Source organism: Dermacentor andersoni, chromosome 1, assembly GCF_023375885.2.
Source record: "Dermacentor andersoni chromosome 1, qqDerAnde1_hic_scaffold, whole genome shotgun sequence".
NCBI classification, from domain to species: Eukaryota; Metazoa; Arthropoda; class Arachnida; order Ixodida; family Ixodidae; genus Dermacentor; species Dermacentor andersoni.
In genome coordinates, this window is record NC_092814.1 from 389443316 (window position 1) to 389464043 (window position 20728).

General features: G+C 46.7%; 1 protein-coding gene across 14 annotated transcripts in view; it reads right to left on the reverse strand.

The window, feature by feature from the left end:
* Miga (mitoguardin) overlaps window positions 1–20728 on the reverse strand; it is a 258548-nt gene that overhangs the window by 175066 nt on the left and 62754 nt on the right. For all 14 annotated transcript variants that reach the window (XR_008609941.2, XR_008609943.1, XR_008609942.1 and 11 more), the window contains one exon: window positions 10773–10888. Coding sequence is in view for 11 of the 14 variants with exons in the window: in XM_055064981.2 (XP_054920956.1) it covers window positions 10773–10888 (116 nt within the window). In the remaining 3 variants the exon portion in view is untranslated. The remainder of the gene's footprint in view (window positions 1–10772; window positions 10889–20728) is intronic.

Genomic DNA, 20728 nt, shown 5'->3' on the forward strand with positions numbered 1-20728 from the left:
GAATATGCTGCGGTGTCATGTGTCACTTGAATCAATGCGAACTAAGCCGTGAGAACACGGCACATGGCCGGATTCTGTCCCTGTCGCAGATGGCTTTCAAGGAGTGTGCGCCTGGACGGCTGTGCCCAGGCGCATACACGCGGCTGCCCGGGCCACCCGCAGTAGAATGCACCCCCCTCTTTCCCACCCTCCCCCAGATCCTTGCATGCAATGGAAGACCGCGAGCTTCCTCCCTGCTTCCCTCACTTGCATGAGCAAGATTGAGCTGTGATTGCCGGCTCACTCTCGCACGCTTTCACTCGCACACACAGCACATGGCGCAGCAATGATTTTATCGCCCTTGGACTTTATATGGAACCGCAGGGCGACGCCAACGGCAGAAATGCACCTGGAGTGTCCATATATTTGCTATCACAATAAAAATAATAAGCAAGGGACTTACTAAAAACGGCACCCATTGTATATTGATAGGTTTTGTTAATCCAAGTCAACGGTTGTTGTTTTTTTTCGTTGTGCACAGGCAACTAATATTTAAGTTTAATCAGCTAACATTAACTACCTCACTTATTGGACAAGGATATAGGATCATTCAAATCCTACGTTCCTTTAAATCCGGTTATCGCTCGTGTTTCAACATCTCCACACGTTTTTTCATCGACATCTTGTTGGTTAGGTAAGTTTATAAAGTTAGCTAATTAGACATATTTGTACACAATGAACAAGAAATACTGACCGTGACAACCATGAAGAACACCCATCCACATACAGGGAACGCCGTTCGCATAATGTCTCGGGTTATTTTTAAATTCTCGGTGGCATTCAGTTGTCATAGCAGAGTACAGCTGAACCTTGCAATAACAAAATTGGAGGGGAACATGAAAAAGTTCGCTTTTGTGTTGAGGGGTTCTCACACCCGTGTTCTTGGAACAAAGGAACGACAACACAGTAGTGCAAACAATCACAAGGGCACTTATTGCACCTTTCATAGATCAATGCCAGCTAGCCGAGTTGCTATCCACAAAACATGCCGACGGGCGCGTGACAAATCTAGAAGTCCGACTCACCGCGACCGGATAGCGAGCGAATATGTTCGCCCATGCTGGATCCCAACGCCTAGTCGTTCGCGTGTACGGTCACGCGAACGGTGGCCCGTTCCAAGGCGGCCACGCGGGACGGTCTCGCAGAAGCATGGATCGGCGCACGCGCGGCACGGCACGTCCGCACTGCTTGCTGTCCCGAACCAAAGAGCCTTGTCTTTTTTGCACCCAAGTAACCCCGCCTGTCGGTGGCGTTAGCAGCGCAACACTCGCGCCCTCTCTCGTACTGCGCCTCAACCACTCCGGCTGCCGCGGGCGCCAGGCCACGCGGCGAAGCCGGATTACAGGAGACGCGCCGTGCGGGAAAACAACATATCAGGGGACGCGTGAGAGTCGCGCATCCCCACAGTGTGAATTTCTTTGTTGCGAAATGAGACAGCACAGACAGCACGAGAAAAGCTGTCTTACAGAGGACGATTATGGAAAATTGTAGCACATGTCATATCATTAACGGTATTCAAACATGGATGTTCATGATTATAGTGTTTTGAAAAAATATGTGAAGCTGATGTAAGTTCTCTGCAGATGGAGTGACCATTCATTTAATTCTGCGTATAAGCTTTCAATAGGGCTTGTTCTGAAAGTGCCAGTGGCTATGCAGATACCTAGACGGTGAGCAGGATCTAGCACTTTAGACCGCTCAGAGCGGCAGAGTTATATACGACAGCGTCATAGTCCGTCTCATAAGTCAAGTCAGGGGGCCCGTCTGTATCACCCGACATGCCAGGAGCTGTGCGGTCTATGACTAAGATTAGCCACTCCAGCATGCGCCGCCAATAAAAAGCCCTAAAGTTGGCTAGCACACCGGTGTCCAACGACTGCAGGCCTGCCGTCGTGTTGGGAGGCAGAAACATCAATTAGACCGATGTCAGCTTTGGGTTAATGCTGTGTACGCTACAGTTGTCCAGTAGCAACACTACTCTTCTTCCTTGACTTTCAATTATGCTGCACAACTCGAGCAGCCACTCCTCGAACAAGCCTCGGGTCATCCACGCCTTCTTATTGCTGCGATAGCGGACAGGGATGTGCTGATTCTTGAAGTATGCTGGCTTCTTGGATCGCCCGATAATGAAAGGCTTGAGGCAATGGCTCCCGTCCATGCTAATGCACAGCAACACAGTCACCCTAAGTTTAGAGTGCTTCCTGCCGGGGCATGTATCTCCTTTAAAAGCGTGCGTCTCCGACGGCAACATTTGAAAAAAGAAAAAAAGAACAAGAAAGAGCAGTTTCATCACAGTTGTAAATATCCTTGCCCGCATAATGCTCCAGCATGCTGGGCAGCTTTGTCAGTAGCCACTGCTGCTTCGACTACCACGCCTACCCCATTCTTATAAACGATGCCATGCCGCTCTTTATTACGCTTAATCCAGCCTCCTCCAGGCTCAAAATTTTGCCGTCCCAGAAGAAAAGTGGTTTTTCGCTTTGGCAGCAAGTAATGGCCCACTGATTGGCACATTATGTGCATGGGTTGTGATAAACAACTTGTAAAGTGACTCTTCCACATCGGCGTTCAAAGGTTGTAAAACTGTTTTCCGCTGATCCGCATGGCCACTCATACTTCCTGCCATTACAATCGTGGTGCTCCCGGTTTTCAGAATTGTAGATATTGTCGACTGAGCGAGCTCATATTTCTTCACGAGGGCACTCACCTTGAAGCTGTGTCGAAAATCCTGCAAAATTTGCATCTTCGTGTCAAGCGACACAGTTTTGCACTTTGTCGCCGCCATCTTCGAACTGGGCTGTCCACTGCTTCAGCGGCTTCAGCTGTGAAGCTACTATCATGCTCGCTGCGAGAGGGACTAAGTTGGGGAATGGGAGCCACCGCACCCCTTTGCTTCTCACCTTTCCTTTTCCTCTCGTTTTCTCTCTCTCCCTTTCGGTGCGATTGTGGGTGGTGCGTGAGGGGCAAAAACGTGAAGCAGCTGGTGCCATCTCGTGGCGCGCCGCGACAAGTCACGATGCTCTCTGGTGTGTGGGCGGTACGGGCGGGGCGGGACACGCTGCGCAGTAATGGCGGCTAATACGAACTCACTTAGGTGAACATTTCCCCGTCTCGGCATCATTCGTTTCAGGGAAACCAACCAATGCAAATGTCAGGATTATTTTGCATGGCAAATGCTGTCCTAACGGCAAAATTTTGATTGTTATATCTTATACACGGTGAATAACATATTGTTATATATGGTTTTTTTCCCCCATAGACCTAATGCATAAAATGACACTGTTACTTTGACCCATCGTTATAACCGATATATTGTTATACAGTAAAACCTCGTTAAACAGTACCCGCTTAAACAGTAGTTTTATTTTAAAAGTAGTAAAGTGAAATCCCCGACTCAGCGGCCATTGAACATAATGTGTTTCGTATCCGCATAAACCGTACCAGCTTATTGCAGACGCATCGGTTAAAACGTAGCGTTTCAACTTTTCGTTGCGCAAACACGGCGCTGCGCCGTCTCCATTGGGTGGCCCGGCAGAACAACACGCCTCAGAGATCGGAACAACGGCCTCCAAGCGCCCTGTGCGTTTGCGCGTGAAGCCACATCAACATCAACATCATTTCGACGCGGTGCCAGAGAGCGTTATGGCGTCGTGCAAGTGAGGACTCGCGTCGTTCCGAAGCTTGGACAAAAAAGACGCCGGGTGCTCAGCATAGAAGAAAAATTAGAAATCATCCGTGCTATCGAACGTCACACGAAGAAGTCGGCGCTGACACGCAACAGGGATCTGCTGTTGACTACAGTGTGTGGCATTTGGAATGCGAAGAAGTTGCTCGGCAGCGCTGCTGCGACCGCGAAGATATGTCGGCTACGAGGTTCGACTTTTCGCCATCGTTGCCTGTGTTGTTGCCGAAGTGTCGACTAGCGACAGTGACGAGGACACGGAAAGCGATAGCGCGGGCGATTCAGGCCCGACATGGCATAAGCCGCGCGTTACGTCAGCCTCATGAGTGCAATCGTCACGACGACAATAGGGGCGCGATAACGTAACTCTATTCCAAATGAAAATTATTCCAAACTCCGGCACCCGGCAATGAAAAAGGCGCCCCCGGGACTTCTGCAGCACTACTGCGCACGTGCACGGTGAATACGTAACACCAACGAGGAATCTGCCATGCGAGTGTTTGCCGAGAAGAGGGGGCTGGCTGAAAAGCTGGCACGCAGCTTCAGTAAATTTGAGGCCACTGTCGTCGTTGTGCTAGGCCGCCGTGGCATCAAACGAAAATAACGCTTTTGTCGCGCAAAGTGAATAAATACTGCATGTTTTTTCCCCTTTCATCGCACACTCTCCGAGTTCCGTTTTCGACAGGTAAGTGGGCGATCTCATGCTATTCGGTTAAACAGTACTACCGTTTAGTACGTACCTTTCCCGAGCTCCGGCCAACTACGGTTTAACGAGGTTTCACTGTATTGGATTGAGAATAATGGATTGAGCTCGACACATGCTCAAAGTGCTCCCGAAGAGAGTCTGCCTGCTCTTGCAAGGTATTCCCTTGGTCGTTCACCAGAGGCAACAGATGGATTTGTTGCCCTTTTAGCTTTCTTAAGCCATTCCACACTTTCGCCTCCTGCGTGTACAAATTAATACCCGAGAGGAACCTCACTCAACTTTCTCTCTTTGCCTGACGTCGTGTCCGCCTTCCCTGTGATTTAATTTGTTTAAATTGAATTACATGTTCGGCATTTGGTTATCTGCGCAATACGCCCCATGCCTTGTTCTGCCTCTTTCACACCTCTATACAGTCTTCGTTCCACCAGGAAACACATCTTGTAAGTGAACCACCATTCGTTTGCAAGATAATCTTTTCGGCTGCATCGATAATAAAAGCCGTAAAATATGCAACAGCATCATCTATAGTAAAATCATTTATAAAATCTCGTGGTAGATGATTCTTTAAAATGCTCCCAGTCTGCCAATGCTAATTTCAAATAGGAACACGGGGAGGGTTGTCGTATTGTGTTATTAAGTTGAAACTTGCAGGGAAGTGGTCACTTTCAAAAGGATTATTGATGACATTCCATTCCAGATGAGGTAGAAGAGAAGCACAGCCCACTGATAGATCTATCGATGAATATGAGTTGTGTTGGATGCTATAATAGGTTGTTTCCTTCTTTAAACAGGCAGGCACCAGATGTAATAACAAAATTTTCAATGAGTCAGCCTTTTGCATTGCATCGCACGTCTCCCCATAACATGTTATGGGCGTTAATATCACCCACAAGTATGTAGCATTCCGGAAGTTGATTTATGAGGTTATATAAATTTGTTTTTTGGAGGTGATAGTTTGGGGGTATATGTATAGATCAAACAGTTACCAACTTATTGATAAGAACCCCTCTAACTGACACTGCCTTAAGGGGTGTCTGTAAGGCTACATGGCGACAAGCTACAGACTTTTCTGCAAGGATTGCTACACCGCCGCATGAGACGTTAGCCATGTCACTGTGCTTTCGGAAGGTGGCGTACTGATGAAGAAAGTTCGTTTGTGCACATTTTAGATGCGTCTCTTGAACATACAGCAACTTTGGATTATATTTGTGTAGGAGTTCATTAATATTGTCAAGGTTATGAATGAGTCCTAACATTCCATTGTAGTATTTGTATCTCCATTATGATGAATGTGTTGTGTGCTGTGTGTTTAAGAGATGAAGATTAGCTCACGGGCCCTTTCCAGGCGGCGTGATGCGAGCTTTGTCTTTTTTGGAGCGATCGCGAGAGTCTTGCCGCTCCTTAGGCACTGGTGGTGCCGTCTGGCTGATCATTGTGTCCATCGCCTCTTGCGAGGTGCTGGACACTGGCTCTTCCGAGCGCTGTGCTTGACCTGAAGGCCTCTACACTTTGGAAGAGACCTTTGAGGCACCAACCCGGAGGTCGATGGCCCCTTCTGCTGGGGTGGCGGAGCAGCATTAGCTGCAGCTGCCAAGAGGGCAGATGGCGTCACCGCCGGCTCACTGTGTGTGGGCCGGACAGCCGCCGGGAGCCTTTGTGGCACCGCCCCCTGATGCACCACTTCGGCAAAGCTGTTTGCTGGCAGGTATGACACCCGCCTGCGAGCCTCCTTAAACGTTATATTTTCCTTTACTTTGATTGTGACGATTTATTTTCCTTTTTTCCAAAACGGGCAGGACGACCACGAGTAAGCGGCATGCTCGCCATCACAGTTGACACAGTGTGGAGTGTTCTGGCAGGTTTCAGGGGAGTGTTCATTGTCACTACACTTGGCACAAGTCAGCCCGCCTCGACAGTTCTGTGAACTGCGGCCGAAACTTCGACACTTTAAGCATCCGAGGGGATTTTACACATATGGCCTAACACAAATCTTGAGGTACCCGGCCTCAATGGTCTCGGGCAAAACACTAGAACCGAAAGTAGTAAGTATTAGGTGTTTGGTCTGAATTTCTTTTCCATCCTGCCTCACCTTAATTCGTTTGACACTGATAACGTTCTGATCACCCCAGCCCTCCAGGAGTTCAACTTCAGATAGCTCTAACAAATCAGCATCAGAGACAATGACGTGGGTGGTATTCTTGGTACGGTGTGGGGCAACTATCACTGGAACATCCCCAAAGGACACTAGATTAGCTAGATTTTCATGCTGTTTCTGATCGCGGAGCTCCAGTAGCAGATCACCACTTGCCATTTCCAATGCTTCGTACACTGGTCCAAAGAGTTCAGTCAGAGATTTTGAGACGAGAAATGGTGAGATCATTCTCACAGTCTTTCCAGCTTGATCACATTTGGACGATGTGACAGCGGGAAAAGTTGTTTGTTCAGCTGCCCGAAAATTGAAAGACTTCGGTGTGCCCTCATTTAAGAGGGCAATCAGGAAGCGGGGGAAAAGTTCCCACGAATAAAGATGAATTCGGCAACAGCGCTAAGCGCCCACCACGGAGCCCAAAGGGGGGACGTGGCAGAGCTTGCATACAAGTCTGCACGACGCCAGTCATATGCCGTCACTATAAGCAAATATGGTGTACAGTCACCGACCGATTTTCCGGACTACAAAAATTCGGACATGCCCGATTATTCGGTCAGCTTCGCGGCACCGCCATTCTCCCCATAGACCATAATGTATAACAACTGCCAAAAGTTCGGACACCTTGCAACCTCTCGTCAGATTTTTCGGACACTCCTTGAGCCAACTCGGTCGAGAGCACCATGCACCGACTCTGACCGGTGCATGATTCGACTTGCTGAACGCCATTTTTGTTTTGAATGAAGCTTCCTTGCTGCCCCACGAAGTGGCGCTACTGGAAATCCCCGCTCATCATCACGACCTACTGAACTCCAGACCTGCACAGATCTCCCTCCTCCAGCACGCCTTGTCTAGTTCGCCCCTTTTGCCGCTAGGGAAAGAACGTACGAGCAGAGTGGCGCTAATTATAACCTGTTCGCTGTCGTCTCCTTCTGCGATCTGTTCAGCGCTTGTCTTGCCATTTCGGCAGGCACAAAGCGCTTATATTGGCGGTAAATGAATAAATTCACAAGAAAACATATTTGCGACTGCTTCGCGCTTGAATAGTGAAACTAGAAGAGGAGGAGCAGTGCAAGAAATGTAAACAACGAGCATAGGTGGCAGCTGCAATGCTAGATCGACGGCATAAATTTGCCTTTCCTAACATCCGTAAGAGACTGGAAAAATTTTTTAAAAAGATTAATAGTATAATCTAGCTTTTTTAGTTGATTACAGATAGCCTAATGTAGATGGCATTAGGATTTACTGCTGTGTGCCGTAGTGAAAGGCAGATGATCTGGTAAAAGTATAGTAAAAGTATTCACGAGTAAGTCCTCCTCCCGATATGTGCAATAGGCTGATCGATTCTGTTTCAAGGGAAGGTGAGCATATCTTGTTTTTAATATCGTTGGATGTCTAGCTCAGTAGAAGGCTTGCAAAAAATTAAGCGATCCCAGTGCTTTAAAACGTGCTGCACTGCAGGCCTTAAATCGTTTCACGGAACTCTTTTCAAACTGTAAAGCTAGCTTTTCTGCGTGGTACGGCGGCAGCATAAGGCGGTGGTGCTTAAGATACGTACGCAGTGAAGCTGTGTGCATAATTCACTTTTTGAACTCGTGACGCATTCACGGACAACTTTTAAGAGTTAAAATGAGTGGTAATCGTTCTGTCGTCGAACATTACGGTGGCTTCAAGTTTCTAAAGAGCGCAGAAGCGAATTTTACAACGTGTACAATGAAACTGTCGTGTACGTTGCGAACTCTATACACAATGTGATTTATAATAATCTGCTTGAAAAAGGCAATAGGAGCGGCTATTTAACGCTATTTTAGAGAGCAGCGGACTACACGCTCCAACATTTTTTAGGTTCGGGCAGTCAACTTTTGGAGCCAAGTGACCGATCAAAGCCTTGTGACATCACTGTCACTGCGGTAGCATAAATCAACAATTAGACAAGCAGTTCGTCTCAACACAACAGCTGCCGTACTAATTACAACGCCGTACAGCCGCCCACCGCGTAGCAGACGAACAGGTTATAAAAGCGCCACCTACGGCCGTTGGTTGAACGAAAGTGGGCGCAAGCTGCTCCCATAGAAGCCGGATATCTGTGCAGGTCTGGAGTTCCAGTAGGTCGTGCTCATCATCATCGTTTCTGCCTGGTTAGATAGAGTGGCTCTGCAGCAGTCCCGGTTTCAGCTTAGTAAGCCACGTCAAGACAATCCAGCAGCTGATTTGTTTCTTCGCGCACGACGCTGCGAGCAGGCCGCGTTTTTCGTTTGTGCGACTAGTGTCGGCACGGTGGTGTTTGCTTTGTGTGCTGTGTCGAGGTTTCGGTGATCCAACGCGGCATACGTAAACATCGCGTCAAGGGTCTAATGGCGCCGACAGTGCCCGCGAAGACTGCGCTGGGGAATGCCGGCAAGCGGGTGTCGGGAGGCCCAAGATTTGTCGCCTTCCGATGTGCTCCCTACTGACGCGGAAAATGTACTGCCGAGACCTGCGCAGTGGTTGCATTGCGATTCCAGACACCGTCTCATTTGGCAGTTTCATAGGTGCTGACACTGCTGTATTGACATGCGCAGAACTCGACGACGGCAAGATCATTCGTCAGGTTTCTGCTGCACCGCCGGACGATGACTCTGAGTCGGAAGATGACGCACCATATGCTACGCTGCCGTCGCATGCGGAGCGTGTACAAGCAGTGACTGTGCTTTCAGCCGCTAATAGTGACCGTACAACCCTCTCCGAGATTCAGGCTTATCTGATTGCGCGTAAACGGAACAGCGTGCAACGGCGCATTCACGATTTCTTCCAAGCCTACTGCCGAGCCCAAATAAGTGCGTGGAAATAAAGGATTTCATTTTTTTTTCTTAATCTGCTTTTTCGGACACCTGTTTATTTGGACATTTTCGCAGTCCCCGTGAGGTCCGAATAAACGGTCGGCGACTGTACCCAAGGTTGGATAGCCACACAAGGTTAACTCTTGCCGCCAAATAGAAAGGAAGTAAATGGAAGAGAGAAGATGACAGGAAAGGCCAAAAAGTGGGACACAGAGACGAAGATTTCAGGAAAGAGAGACAGGAAAAGGCGACGGTCAGTTTTCTCCAGGTGGGTCAATCTGGAGGTGCCATTTATATGAAGTTGAGGACAAAGAGCCTTTGGCCTCTGCCAAAGAGTTGGGGGGCCTTAAATGTCCGAACACCCAGCATCGGCTCAACCCTCGGGATCCCCCTTTCCCCAGATACGACTAAGCCGTGCACGGCTACACGCGAGAAGGTCCAACCCTCATGTGCTCGGGTAAAGGTGTTGCAATGCACCAAACGTGCTGCTGCCTGCTGCAGACATGGGCAGATGTGGGCATCATGTTTTGCTCCAGCGGCATACAGCATTGCCCACCAGCTCAATTTTGTTTTGGTTTCCCATCACCGTCTTAAAACACTACACAATAGAAAAACAGCAAAATGCATCTTAGGCTCCTGAAGCGCCATCAGCTCCATGTACTTAGTGCCTTGTGCCCCAATGATTCACGCAATGCTTAGCATTATGTAGATGTTATTTACAGTTGAATCTGTCAAATTTTCTAGTCACTTCGGATCGCACGTTTTCCCAGCCAGTACGTTTTTCTTTTGCATCTTTTTCCAAAATGTATGAACGAGGTTCTACTGTAGTTAGCAAACACCTAGTCAGTTAAAAATCTTGCCCGATGTAAATCATTACTGTCAAAACAAAGAAAAGATGGGACATGCTTTATATGTGCAGCAGTTGATATTGGTCACACATGGGCAATGAGGGTGACAAAACACCATCTACCAAAGATGAAAAAAATATTTTAGTGCTCTCTTGTATCAGCCGTGTTATGAAAAATCCCTCAGCTGACCATGGGGTGCCTCACAAGCTCATCCCCCTAGACCACCCTCATTCGAGCTTCGTCTCCTCTTTTGACTATTTTCACTAACATCACTGAAGGAAGCAGCCATTTTCTGTAACACGCACACAGTCGAAACAATGTGAACTGCTGGGTAAGGCATTCTATGCTTTGCAAATTAGTGCTGTGCTAAGGAGGACAACACACACTGACAGGTCAAGCGCATGTCCCGTCCCCTTCGCAGCGTTTTCCTCGTCAGCATGACACAAATGTGTAAAGCATGCAGAGCATAGGAGTAATTTTGTGGCAGCAAGACCACAAACCAATGTGTGCTGCAGATACCAGACGGGCTCACCTGTATGTCCGGCAAGGGATGCCTTCTCTCTTGAGCAGCTCCAATGCTTCCATGTACAGAGCTGACTGCTCCACCGGGGGAATTGGGCTGGCCTCCAGATCAGCCACCACTGCTACCTGGGGGATGAAACATCAACATTGCCTACAGAAGGGCTCACCTACCTCAACGGCTTCAGTGCCCCAAGCTATGCAGCATCCAGTCAGCTTAAAATCAAGTGACTGTCAGCTTCTCCCACTCATAGTGACTGCCATCATTTTGATATGTCCAGTGGGTGACAAGACTCATAGATGGGTTCAGGGTAGGTGTGTCCTAGTCCGGTCATGGCTAGGATGCCACAATATATTGACACAACACATAAACACCCATGCTCAAAATTAATAATGGTTGCTGAGACTTGTAAGCAACTGCAGCGGCTGCTTGAGGTGTGTTCAAACCCAGCGCTGACACGACGCAGTTGCCAACAACCAGCAAAGTTTCCAGCTGACAGTTTCACTGCAATACCACTGCTTTGTCATACCACGGACGTAGTAAGTGGAAGTAGTCACAGTTTAAATAGCTTTTATGCTAGTAACATCAACAAATACAGTCTGCCATTCATTACAGGATTCGCCTCTGGAATATCAGCTGCTGGGTGCTACCCTAACACACACACACACAAAAAAAGTTGCAGTTTCGCCCGAAAGGCGAGGCATCAATTAGGATAGCAAATTAGTAGATATCCATACGAAGTAAGGATAGTATTTTTATAGGCAGTATAAATTAGGGAACATTCACTTACTAACTAACTTTGGTGGTACTCGCCAAAGAATGCTTACACGCTAAATGTGGTGCTTAGCTGACAACTTACACGTGCTTTTTCAACCTGGAGCAAAACACGTCGACATATTACATGCTCGACACAAGCCAGGCTTCACACCTCTGCACGAACTTCTGCAGGAGGCAACAAATGCACAGCAACAAAACAACCACACGGAGACGCACCCGCAGTAAAGGCAGCGCACAACCAGAAGCACTGCGAGTAGCACGACTTGATCGCAGTGCCATTTGTTCTCGCGACCACCACAGGGCCCATGTTATCAGCACAACTTTGAAACTGAGTTGGTTCTAGTAACATTGTTTGGGATAGCCCTTCTGTATTTTGGAGAAAAACAGGAAAGAACTTTCTAAGCAATAAATAAAAAATTGCCGTAAAACACATGTCCACAGTCACATACTCATCAACTGTTTCTTAAGCATGAAATACTCAGCGTAACCCAGATATATACTTGTAAACTACAGTTGAACCTCGCAATAACGGAATCGGTGGGCAACACAAAAAAATTCACTTTTGTGAGGATTTGATTGTGGCGAAATGAGACAGTACAGATAGGTAATGCGTCGCAGAACGCAATTTTGCTGTCGCAATTCCGTCAGCCTACTTTGGCAAGCTCTGCTTGAGAATATAGAACCACACTGCCGACAGCACAAAGTGCGCCGCATGCGTTGATCAGCAGTGGCAGCACTGCCGGGGAGCAGCATTCTCGGTCAATGGCTTTTAGAGATACGATCACTTTTGCGAGATTTTGCATAACTTAGTACCGGACGCTTCACGCATGCAGCGGAATTTCTCCAGTGCATGCTGTCACCCGCAGGGGCCGATGCGTCCAGTGCAGAGCACGAAAATGATCATATCTTAAATATTCAAAGGCAATTGATCGAGATTACGGCCCCTTCGTACAAATCTACGTCTGTCGCCGAATCCGCGCGCAATGCCTGTCGGGTGGCACCAAAAACAGCATTGTTGAAGCAAGGGATGCGTATTCCTTCGCTCAATCACGGCCTGATGCGTGGCACTTCATGCTAAGACCACCATTTCAAGTGCCATAAACAATTCCACGTCAATGGGGCGTGGATTTCCTTGCTTTCACTGCATTTTGTTCACCGAGGCGTACATTAAGCATTGCATTAGATGTGCAAAAACCGTCGCAACATGTCGGTAGCATACCTGCCAATCTGAAAATTTGGAACTTCATAAAACTATCACGGTGGAAGGTGCACGGCAGCACTTTCTTTCTTTTTCTTCTTTTAGGGATTTACCTTTCGCGACAAGGTTACTCACGTTTTCACAACCGCAAGTAAAATCCCTGTCTTGGACAGTGAAGAGCAAAAACTCCACTGGGGCACAATTTATTTTTGCAATGATATGGCTGTTGCCAACTTTGCCTGCTTCAGAAACTTCTCCATGTAGGTTCGTTCAAAGCAAGTACCACTCTGGTGTCCCTTGACCATCAGCAGACTTTCAAGTGTTTTCTCACACACAGATGAGCGAAACTACGTGAGTTTTGTTCACAGTGCTGAATATTCTCTCACATTCAGCATTGCTGTGGGAAACGGAGAGAATACCCAGCATAACCATTGAAATTCTGTGGAACCTGAGCGATCCGTCGACACTTCGAATGCTTCCTAATTGCGATCACTGCACGTTGCACCTTGGTTCATTCAATATTTCGGCTGGAATCCAATATGCTTGCAAGTTGGCAAAGTCGACTTCAAAGGCGTCAATTGCTTCTTCTTTTGATTCGCCACTCTGCTGGGGTAGGGTAGCCCGGAACGCCATAATAAAATGACGTACGCTGTTTAATGAAACAGTTTCCAGAGCTTGTACTTGAGCAACTTCAGCAATCTTGAGATTGACGTCTTCTAGCGGGAATTTGTGGCGAATGTAATCGCATGCTACCATTAAGTACAGATGTACTGCAGAGAAGAACTGCTCTCTCTCAATGCAGCTCAGTGTCTCAACTACAGAGTTAGTTGTGCTGCCAATGACTGCCTTCATCAGCTTTCTGGTTCTCTGCAGCTCCATAGTCAACTTCCAGCAATTAATGACACGCCTTGACAACACCTGGGCGCACAAATCTAGACAGAAGATCCTCGAAAAGAGCAGTTCAAGAGGCCCCTCAGTACATGAACCTGAGGAGCCTGTGCCTGAAGAAGGCAGTTTGCCTTTTCAAAAAGCGGTATAACATTTTGGAGAAAAAGACAGCATGCCCTGTTTAGCTCCGATGACAAAAAAATAAAACAGGCGCTCCTCATGGGTAACATGGCTGGCTTCCCAGAATCTTTGGTATTAAGTTTCAATTATTTTGGGGGGGATTAAGGATGAGCTCCTTCCCTCTTAGCGAGAGTTTATTGCCGTCGGTGCTTTTTTTCCCGAGGCCTGCAGCAGTCTTGTGAAGATGTGTAGCAGACTTTGGGGTCAGTGCAGGATTCTTGGGGGTTTGTGAGGAAGTCTTTGGAATTCGGTATGACTCCAAAAACAAGCTCTGCTTGCTGCACTGCTTTGTTTCAGATAAAAAAAAAAAAAAAAAGCCGAGTAGTGGTTACCACTGATCGAGCAGCCTCTTCAAACACTTTCCCAACGACAGCCAACGTGTCGGCAAATGCTTCAACATCTTTCTGACCTTGGCGTCATGCATTTTCTGGAACTCTAAGTCGATCTTTTTGTTTCGAGCTTTTCTCTAGGTAAAAAAAAAATGTCAACCAAAGCCTCATCAACCTTTACAGGAAGACATGAAGCTCCTTTTTGGGCAGCCAAGTTTATGAGATGGCACAGGCAACCAACCCCTATCAAACCTGGTTGAGCCTCTCCTAACACAGTAGAAACACTGTTTTTCTTGCCGATCATTACATTGGCATTGTACAAACACATAACCAACAGGTTTCCAAGAGACAAATTCCAAGAGTTCATGTAGTCCAGAACCAGATTGGCAATATTGTGACCCGTCGCTACCCCTTGGATTGTCCCGAGGCAAAGAAGGCAGCTTTTGACTCTACTCATTTCTTTAATGAAATATGTCGCAACAATAGGGTAAAGTTGTGTATCCCATTGTTACTGCCGTCCACAGCAATCGAAAACACTTGCTGTTTTAGAGCATCCAGCAAAGGAGTCTCCGCGTTGGCAGCCATTTCCCGAACAAGTGACGTCGTTTTTGTTCGTCCACAGGCGTAGAGTTTCGCTTCTTTGCAGTTGGGGAACATCTTCCAGAAAAGTGGTCCCGCATGATCGCTGAAACTCTGTGGGATGCTGTGTTCAACTAAAAACGCCGTGAAGAGGCATTCTGCACGAATCACACCGAGGTTGTTGTCGCTGCGTACAAAACTTGCTGGGCTTGGCTGGCTGTCCGGGGCTCGCACGTATCCCTGATGCTTTTTTGAAGCGACGTGGACCTTGATGTCAGACTTGCTGCCATGCGAGATGTTCTTATCACAGGCACACGTGGTGCAGAATCCGAACTTCTCCCTTTTCTTCGACGGCATGAAGCACGGAAATTCTGCCGTGCACGATTTCAAAAACACTTGGAAGTATGTCGGGGCTTCGAGCCCGCCATTGCACTGCGAAGCTGCTACAGGCCGGAGTCGCACTGCGTCCGACGCAGCAGCTAGTCACACAAAAGGCAAGGCCAACACTGCAGCGACTGAAGCTGACTGAAGTCCAAACTCGCACGCTCGCGCGAGCAAAGGCAACAGCATGGCAACAGGTTTGCGGAGGCGCTAGAGGTGCTATCGGCACTATCGAGCTTTGGATATGGATTCGTGACCCCCCTAGTAGATGACAGAAGTCACTACAACCTTGCAGCTGTTGACGATGATACCACACATACGTATTGCCCTCTCGTGGTGGCGCAAGGTACCAGGGTGTAGTTTTACGACATTTGAACTTTTTTTTTTTTGACAAATAAAATGTTTTCCGTAAGATTTCAAGCAAGAGTCATAAATCATGAGACTGCTTGAAATTCGTACATTTTACGGAAAATTCGGAAGAGTTGGCAAGCATGTGGTAACAACATGCGTGGCCCTTCAAACGGGCAATCAACAACAAGGATGGTGGCCATGACGGGTTTCCAGAGTACACAATTGCTTCCGGCGCTTGGTTGTTTTTGTAAAAAAATATGGTGGCACCCACGCAAGTGTAACAGGGTGGTATTTTACGCAATTGTAGTGCGAAGCAATTACATTTGAGCACATTTTGGAGCCTGCTAGCCTTGCACGAGGAAGCAATAAGCAGGGTTACATTTCGGTAAATTTTGTTGATACAGGATTGTAGTACAGCGACATTTCGTTGTCGATAGGTATGAAATGCATTGAACCCTACAGCCACTCGCAGGGGTTTTGTTATCGCAGGTTTGAAGTCTAATACAGCATATAAAAAAATCAATTATATAGAATTGCATCAATTAAACCTTCACCACAGTATTGCTTGAGGAGAAATTGCAAATTAGAACTAATTATGGTACACAGCATATAAACTACCAAATTCCCAATTTGTTCAATGGAATAGGGCAAAAAATTAACTTTAATCAGTGCATCAATAAAAAGCATATTAGAAGAATAGTGTTAGAATATGGTACTGCGCAAAACTGAGATTTTCTTCTGTGTTTCCATAGAAATTTTACTTTTATTCTTTTATGTGTGTTTTGAAAACTTTCAAGTGTATGCGTGAATGCATTATATGTGAAAATAAACTGTCTCAAATATTTGTGTGAGTTATCTTCCGCGAGATTTATTGTTCTCAGTATTTTTATGTATTACAGTCGAACCCACTTATAACGATTCCGGTTTTAACAATATATCTGTAATAACAATGAGAAGCTGCTTCACCGTCAACTTTTGCATGTTTTCCATAGTGACATAATCCGCTCGCTACAATGCCCTGATGCCTCATTATCGGTTATAGCAATGAAGTTTGGCTGCTGCGTGTCAGAGCCAAAAGGTAGTGAAATGCAAAATCGATGAAAATAAAAAAAAATAAAATGAGGAATTCAAGCCGCTACACAAGGGGCCGCTGCTCCAACAGCTGCAGCGTGCTCATTTTCCAGCCATCTCCGCGCGCCTCTCTCCCGTCGCCCTTCCACTCCTCCGAACACGAATGGGCTGGGTCCACAGCTCTATGCCACCAACTGCGCGGCTCGCTGGCGTAGTTGGCTTCTCATTCAGCACAGTTCCATGGCAGTTCTGCAAACAGCTTTATCGCTCGCGCTCGTCATTGTTGGTTGCGTCGAAATTGTTCCTAGTCACGCGGTTTCTTGCCACCAAAATGGAAGATGGCTAATTTACCCGCTGATCATCAGCAATGCATGACGTTGCCGGTAAAAAGAAAGCGCACGGCTATAGATTTGGAAACTAAGTGCTTCTAACCAATTAGGCGATCATCGCGTACGTGCTTGCATCAGATAGCGATGGCAGCAATGATGCTGTAGTGCAGGCTGCCTCAATGTTGTCCTCACAGGAGGTCTGGCAGATGGTGAAACAAAGCTCCAGGGCTTTGTTTTCGCGAAGAAGCTACCCCTGCACTACGTGGAGCACCTGCATGCCTTGGATAAGGATGTCGGCAAGCTTCGCGTAAAGCATGCAAGGCTGACAGACATAGGGTTTTCTCGTGCAAGCCAGTGAGAAGTTCGTGGTGAGATGCTTGTGGTGATCTCGCTTCAGTGTTGCTTTTGGATTTTCCAAGCTGATAGGCTGCCGCAGCAACATTCTCGCATATTTTAAAAGGCCCCTTTTGGGGCCACCATAGCGATGCCACGGCGGTGCTTGCATATCGCTTGCCACTCGTGACCCCTCTTTGCAGTTGTTATAGCAGTGCCATTCTTTAACACCGACAGCCATGGCTTGTTACACGCGATCGGAGCCCCCAGGACGCAGTTAAACAAGGGAACACAATCAGGAGCCGGATGGAAGAAGGTGGTGAGGAGGGACACTGGCGTCCACGACATTATAGTTTTCTCACAACAGCTCTGCCATCCCCCTATTTTGATTTTTTCATGCAACCCAGTTATAACAATGGAATTTTCATGGCATCTGAATATTCGTGTAAGTGGGTTCAACTGTGCATTTACACTGTGTACGTGAATACTGCTTTATATCTCCGAATTTCCGCAAAACTAACCACCCTTTTATTTTGCATTGCTAGATTGCAGAAAATTGTATACTTTGTGTCTAAATATACGCAATGATATTGCATCACATTTAATTTCTCGTATATGCAATTTCTCCGCTTGAGATGCTGACTGGACCAAGAGCCCTTGTCAGGCTGCATGCCTTTAGCTCTTGCTTCACTTTCTTTTGTGTTTGGAAAGAAAGAATAAACTTATTCAAACCTCAAACAATTGAACTGAAAACCTCATTGGTACAACTAAACATCACTAATTCATTAGTTTCAGAGGGATAAGAAAGCCCTTGATTCCATTCAACAGAAATCGTATCCATAAAAAAAAATATTTTCCAGACTTTCATATACTAGAACTGAGCTGTAATCAGTGCTGGCACACTAATTTGGTGTTCTCATTAATAAGAGTAGACCATACTGTAGATACCAATTCCTATATATCTATATTACTGATCGGTTGCTACATTCTTGTTATGCGATGCTAGGAGATTCTCGAGCATGAGCCGCATTGCGTCGTCCCGCCCAATATCTGTATGCATTAAATTTCGTAAAAAGTTTCCAGAAAGTTGATTTGAAATATATAATTCGATATTCGCGCTCCCCTATGTAAATACTAACAGTGAGGCAAAGGCACAACATCGGCACTTGTGCTGTGTTGCTTGCCGTGGTGTTTAACCCCATAGGGTCAACGATGTAAATATACGGCGCCACGAACAAGTCCAACATGGACAATGCCGTATATTTATGGCGCCGTCTGTACGTTTAAAAAGCGCGCCAATTTCCTAACTTTTTCTTTTGTCATGTGCTGCCACTATGTGGGAACACAGGAAATTTTTTTCACGAGCCTCCCTCTCTCGGTTTTCATTGCATGGTTTGCTTTAGAGCTAGTTTGCTCCCACACGTCTATATACTACTGCCCGCGCATTGGCGAGTGGGCGAGCGGGCGGGCGGGCACGCGGGCGGGTGGCGGTTTGGGTTTTGTTCCGCAGGCGGCAGGCACGTACCGAGGATTTTTTTTTTTTGGGGGGGGGGGGGGGGGCAACCCAAGGTAACTTTTCAATACGAATGGGGGGGGGGGGGTACCTTTACTAGTACAAATGTGAATAACACCCACCATTTGCGATAAGGATGCGTAAACACACAAAAGAGAAATGGAATCAGGTGTATTTTACAGGTACGCCTGTGCGATACCCCTCTCCTTTACTTGGCAAACAAAGAAACACGTCAAATGGACTCGCGCAGGAATGCGCAAGGAGAGCACGGCCAAGAACAAGTAAAGAAGCGAAAGTGTAAAATAAAGATTACTTTAGTAGAACAGAACTTAAAAAAACAGCAGTTGGCAACAAAGGCACACGGACCGTGTGGAGTTGTGTTACTCCGCCAGCCAATCACTGAAGCAAACAAAATCGTCGTCATGCAACCTTTTCAGAATGGTGTCGTACTTGATACCTCCGGAGCATCTGCTGTTCTTGAATCTTTTCATCTGCGGAAGCAGTGAGGTGTACAACAGACATACACAAAATGTATGGAGTCTGAGTATTTCGCTCTTCAAAAGTCTGCGGTGCAGTTCATTTCACTGCTGAACCCGTTTTACTCATAAAACTTCACTGCCAACTGAAGTGAAACTTCACAACAAATAGTTCAGCGAAGCAAGCATGTTATTTCAGTTAAAGAATTAGACATTCGCCATTCCACTATAATAGGCGAGGGAAAAGGTATAAAATTACGCGCTAATAATTTAATTTTTGTTGTTACCACCTTAATTCGGTAACAGAAAAAGTTTGAAGCACAAATTATTTGCAGCTTCACAGAGGAACAGTGGCTGGCAGTTATGAAGGCATGGGCGGGGCTTCATTGCAGACTTAAGTTGTATCAGACTATATTAGCGTTTTTTGAATTAGCTCTGGAAGAATTATACGGAAATATATATTTGTGCAACAATCACAGTTCTTTTGGATCCCTCGTTTATTGCTCTAACAAGTTAAGTGCCACAAGCAACTCGTATTGTTATTTGGGCAGTTACGTAACGATGCATGGCCGCCAGTCGCGTACAACCGCATATGGCGCAGGAAGCTGCGATTCTACACATACTGCACCCACCACCAGAAGGTTAGAAAAACACCTGTACATAAGCACAGCAGACAAGTGGCTACGTTGAGCGGCTCGAATAATAACTGTAGAAGCGTCATTCAGAACACACGGAATTGTTCTTCACTTCCGGCGGCATTTTCTCTACTTCCTTTTTAAATAAAAAGATGTTGATACATAAATATTTTCATAACACTTAAATTTGCTAATTTTCGCCTTTCCTTCCTGTTTCCCTGTTGCCTTGGCTCTCTCACTAGTAGATCGCTTAATTTCTCAAATCCTTGCGACTCTTGCTTCCAGTTGGCAAGTTTGCACAAAAAGAGCTGTGCAATTACAGAAAAACCAGACGAGTTAACAGATGACAGTCATATTGCCTATGAGTTTAAGGGTTATTGCAGGGTTTGATGATGGATGCTGTCTCGCATTATTTTATTTTCCACCTTATGTAACCCATATGACGGGTATATGGTTCCGAGGATCTGTCATCGTCGCAGCGAGCCATCACTCGAGGAAATAATGAAACAAAAAAAAAAGTTAAACGCAATTGGCATTTTCTCTGGCCGCAACTCGTTTCACGTGCATGCAGACCAGCTGACCAAGAGCTGAATCCCTTTCCTGGTCCCTGGATCAGTCTAAACGAAGAAGGTTGAACTAACGAAGCAACAACAATGCGCATGACCATTGAACAGATGGTGGCAACTGAATGCATCTGGAGTTAATCACACGGGCACCGAATTGATGAGGGAACTGGCCTTCACATCCCAGGAGACGCCGATAACTACCGCCATCCAAAAGGAGGGAAACAGGCAGCAAAATGTTGATCACCAAATAGCTGTTAAATCTCAACATTGATTTGGCGGCGCTTTAGGAATGTGTGTGGGAAGTGGTGGCGTGAGTGGGGAGGGGGTATGCGTCTTAATTTCGGGGGGGAGGGGTCCCCCTT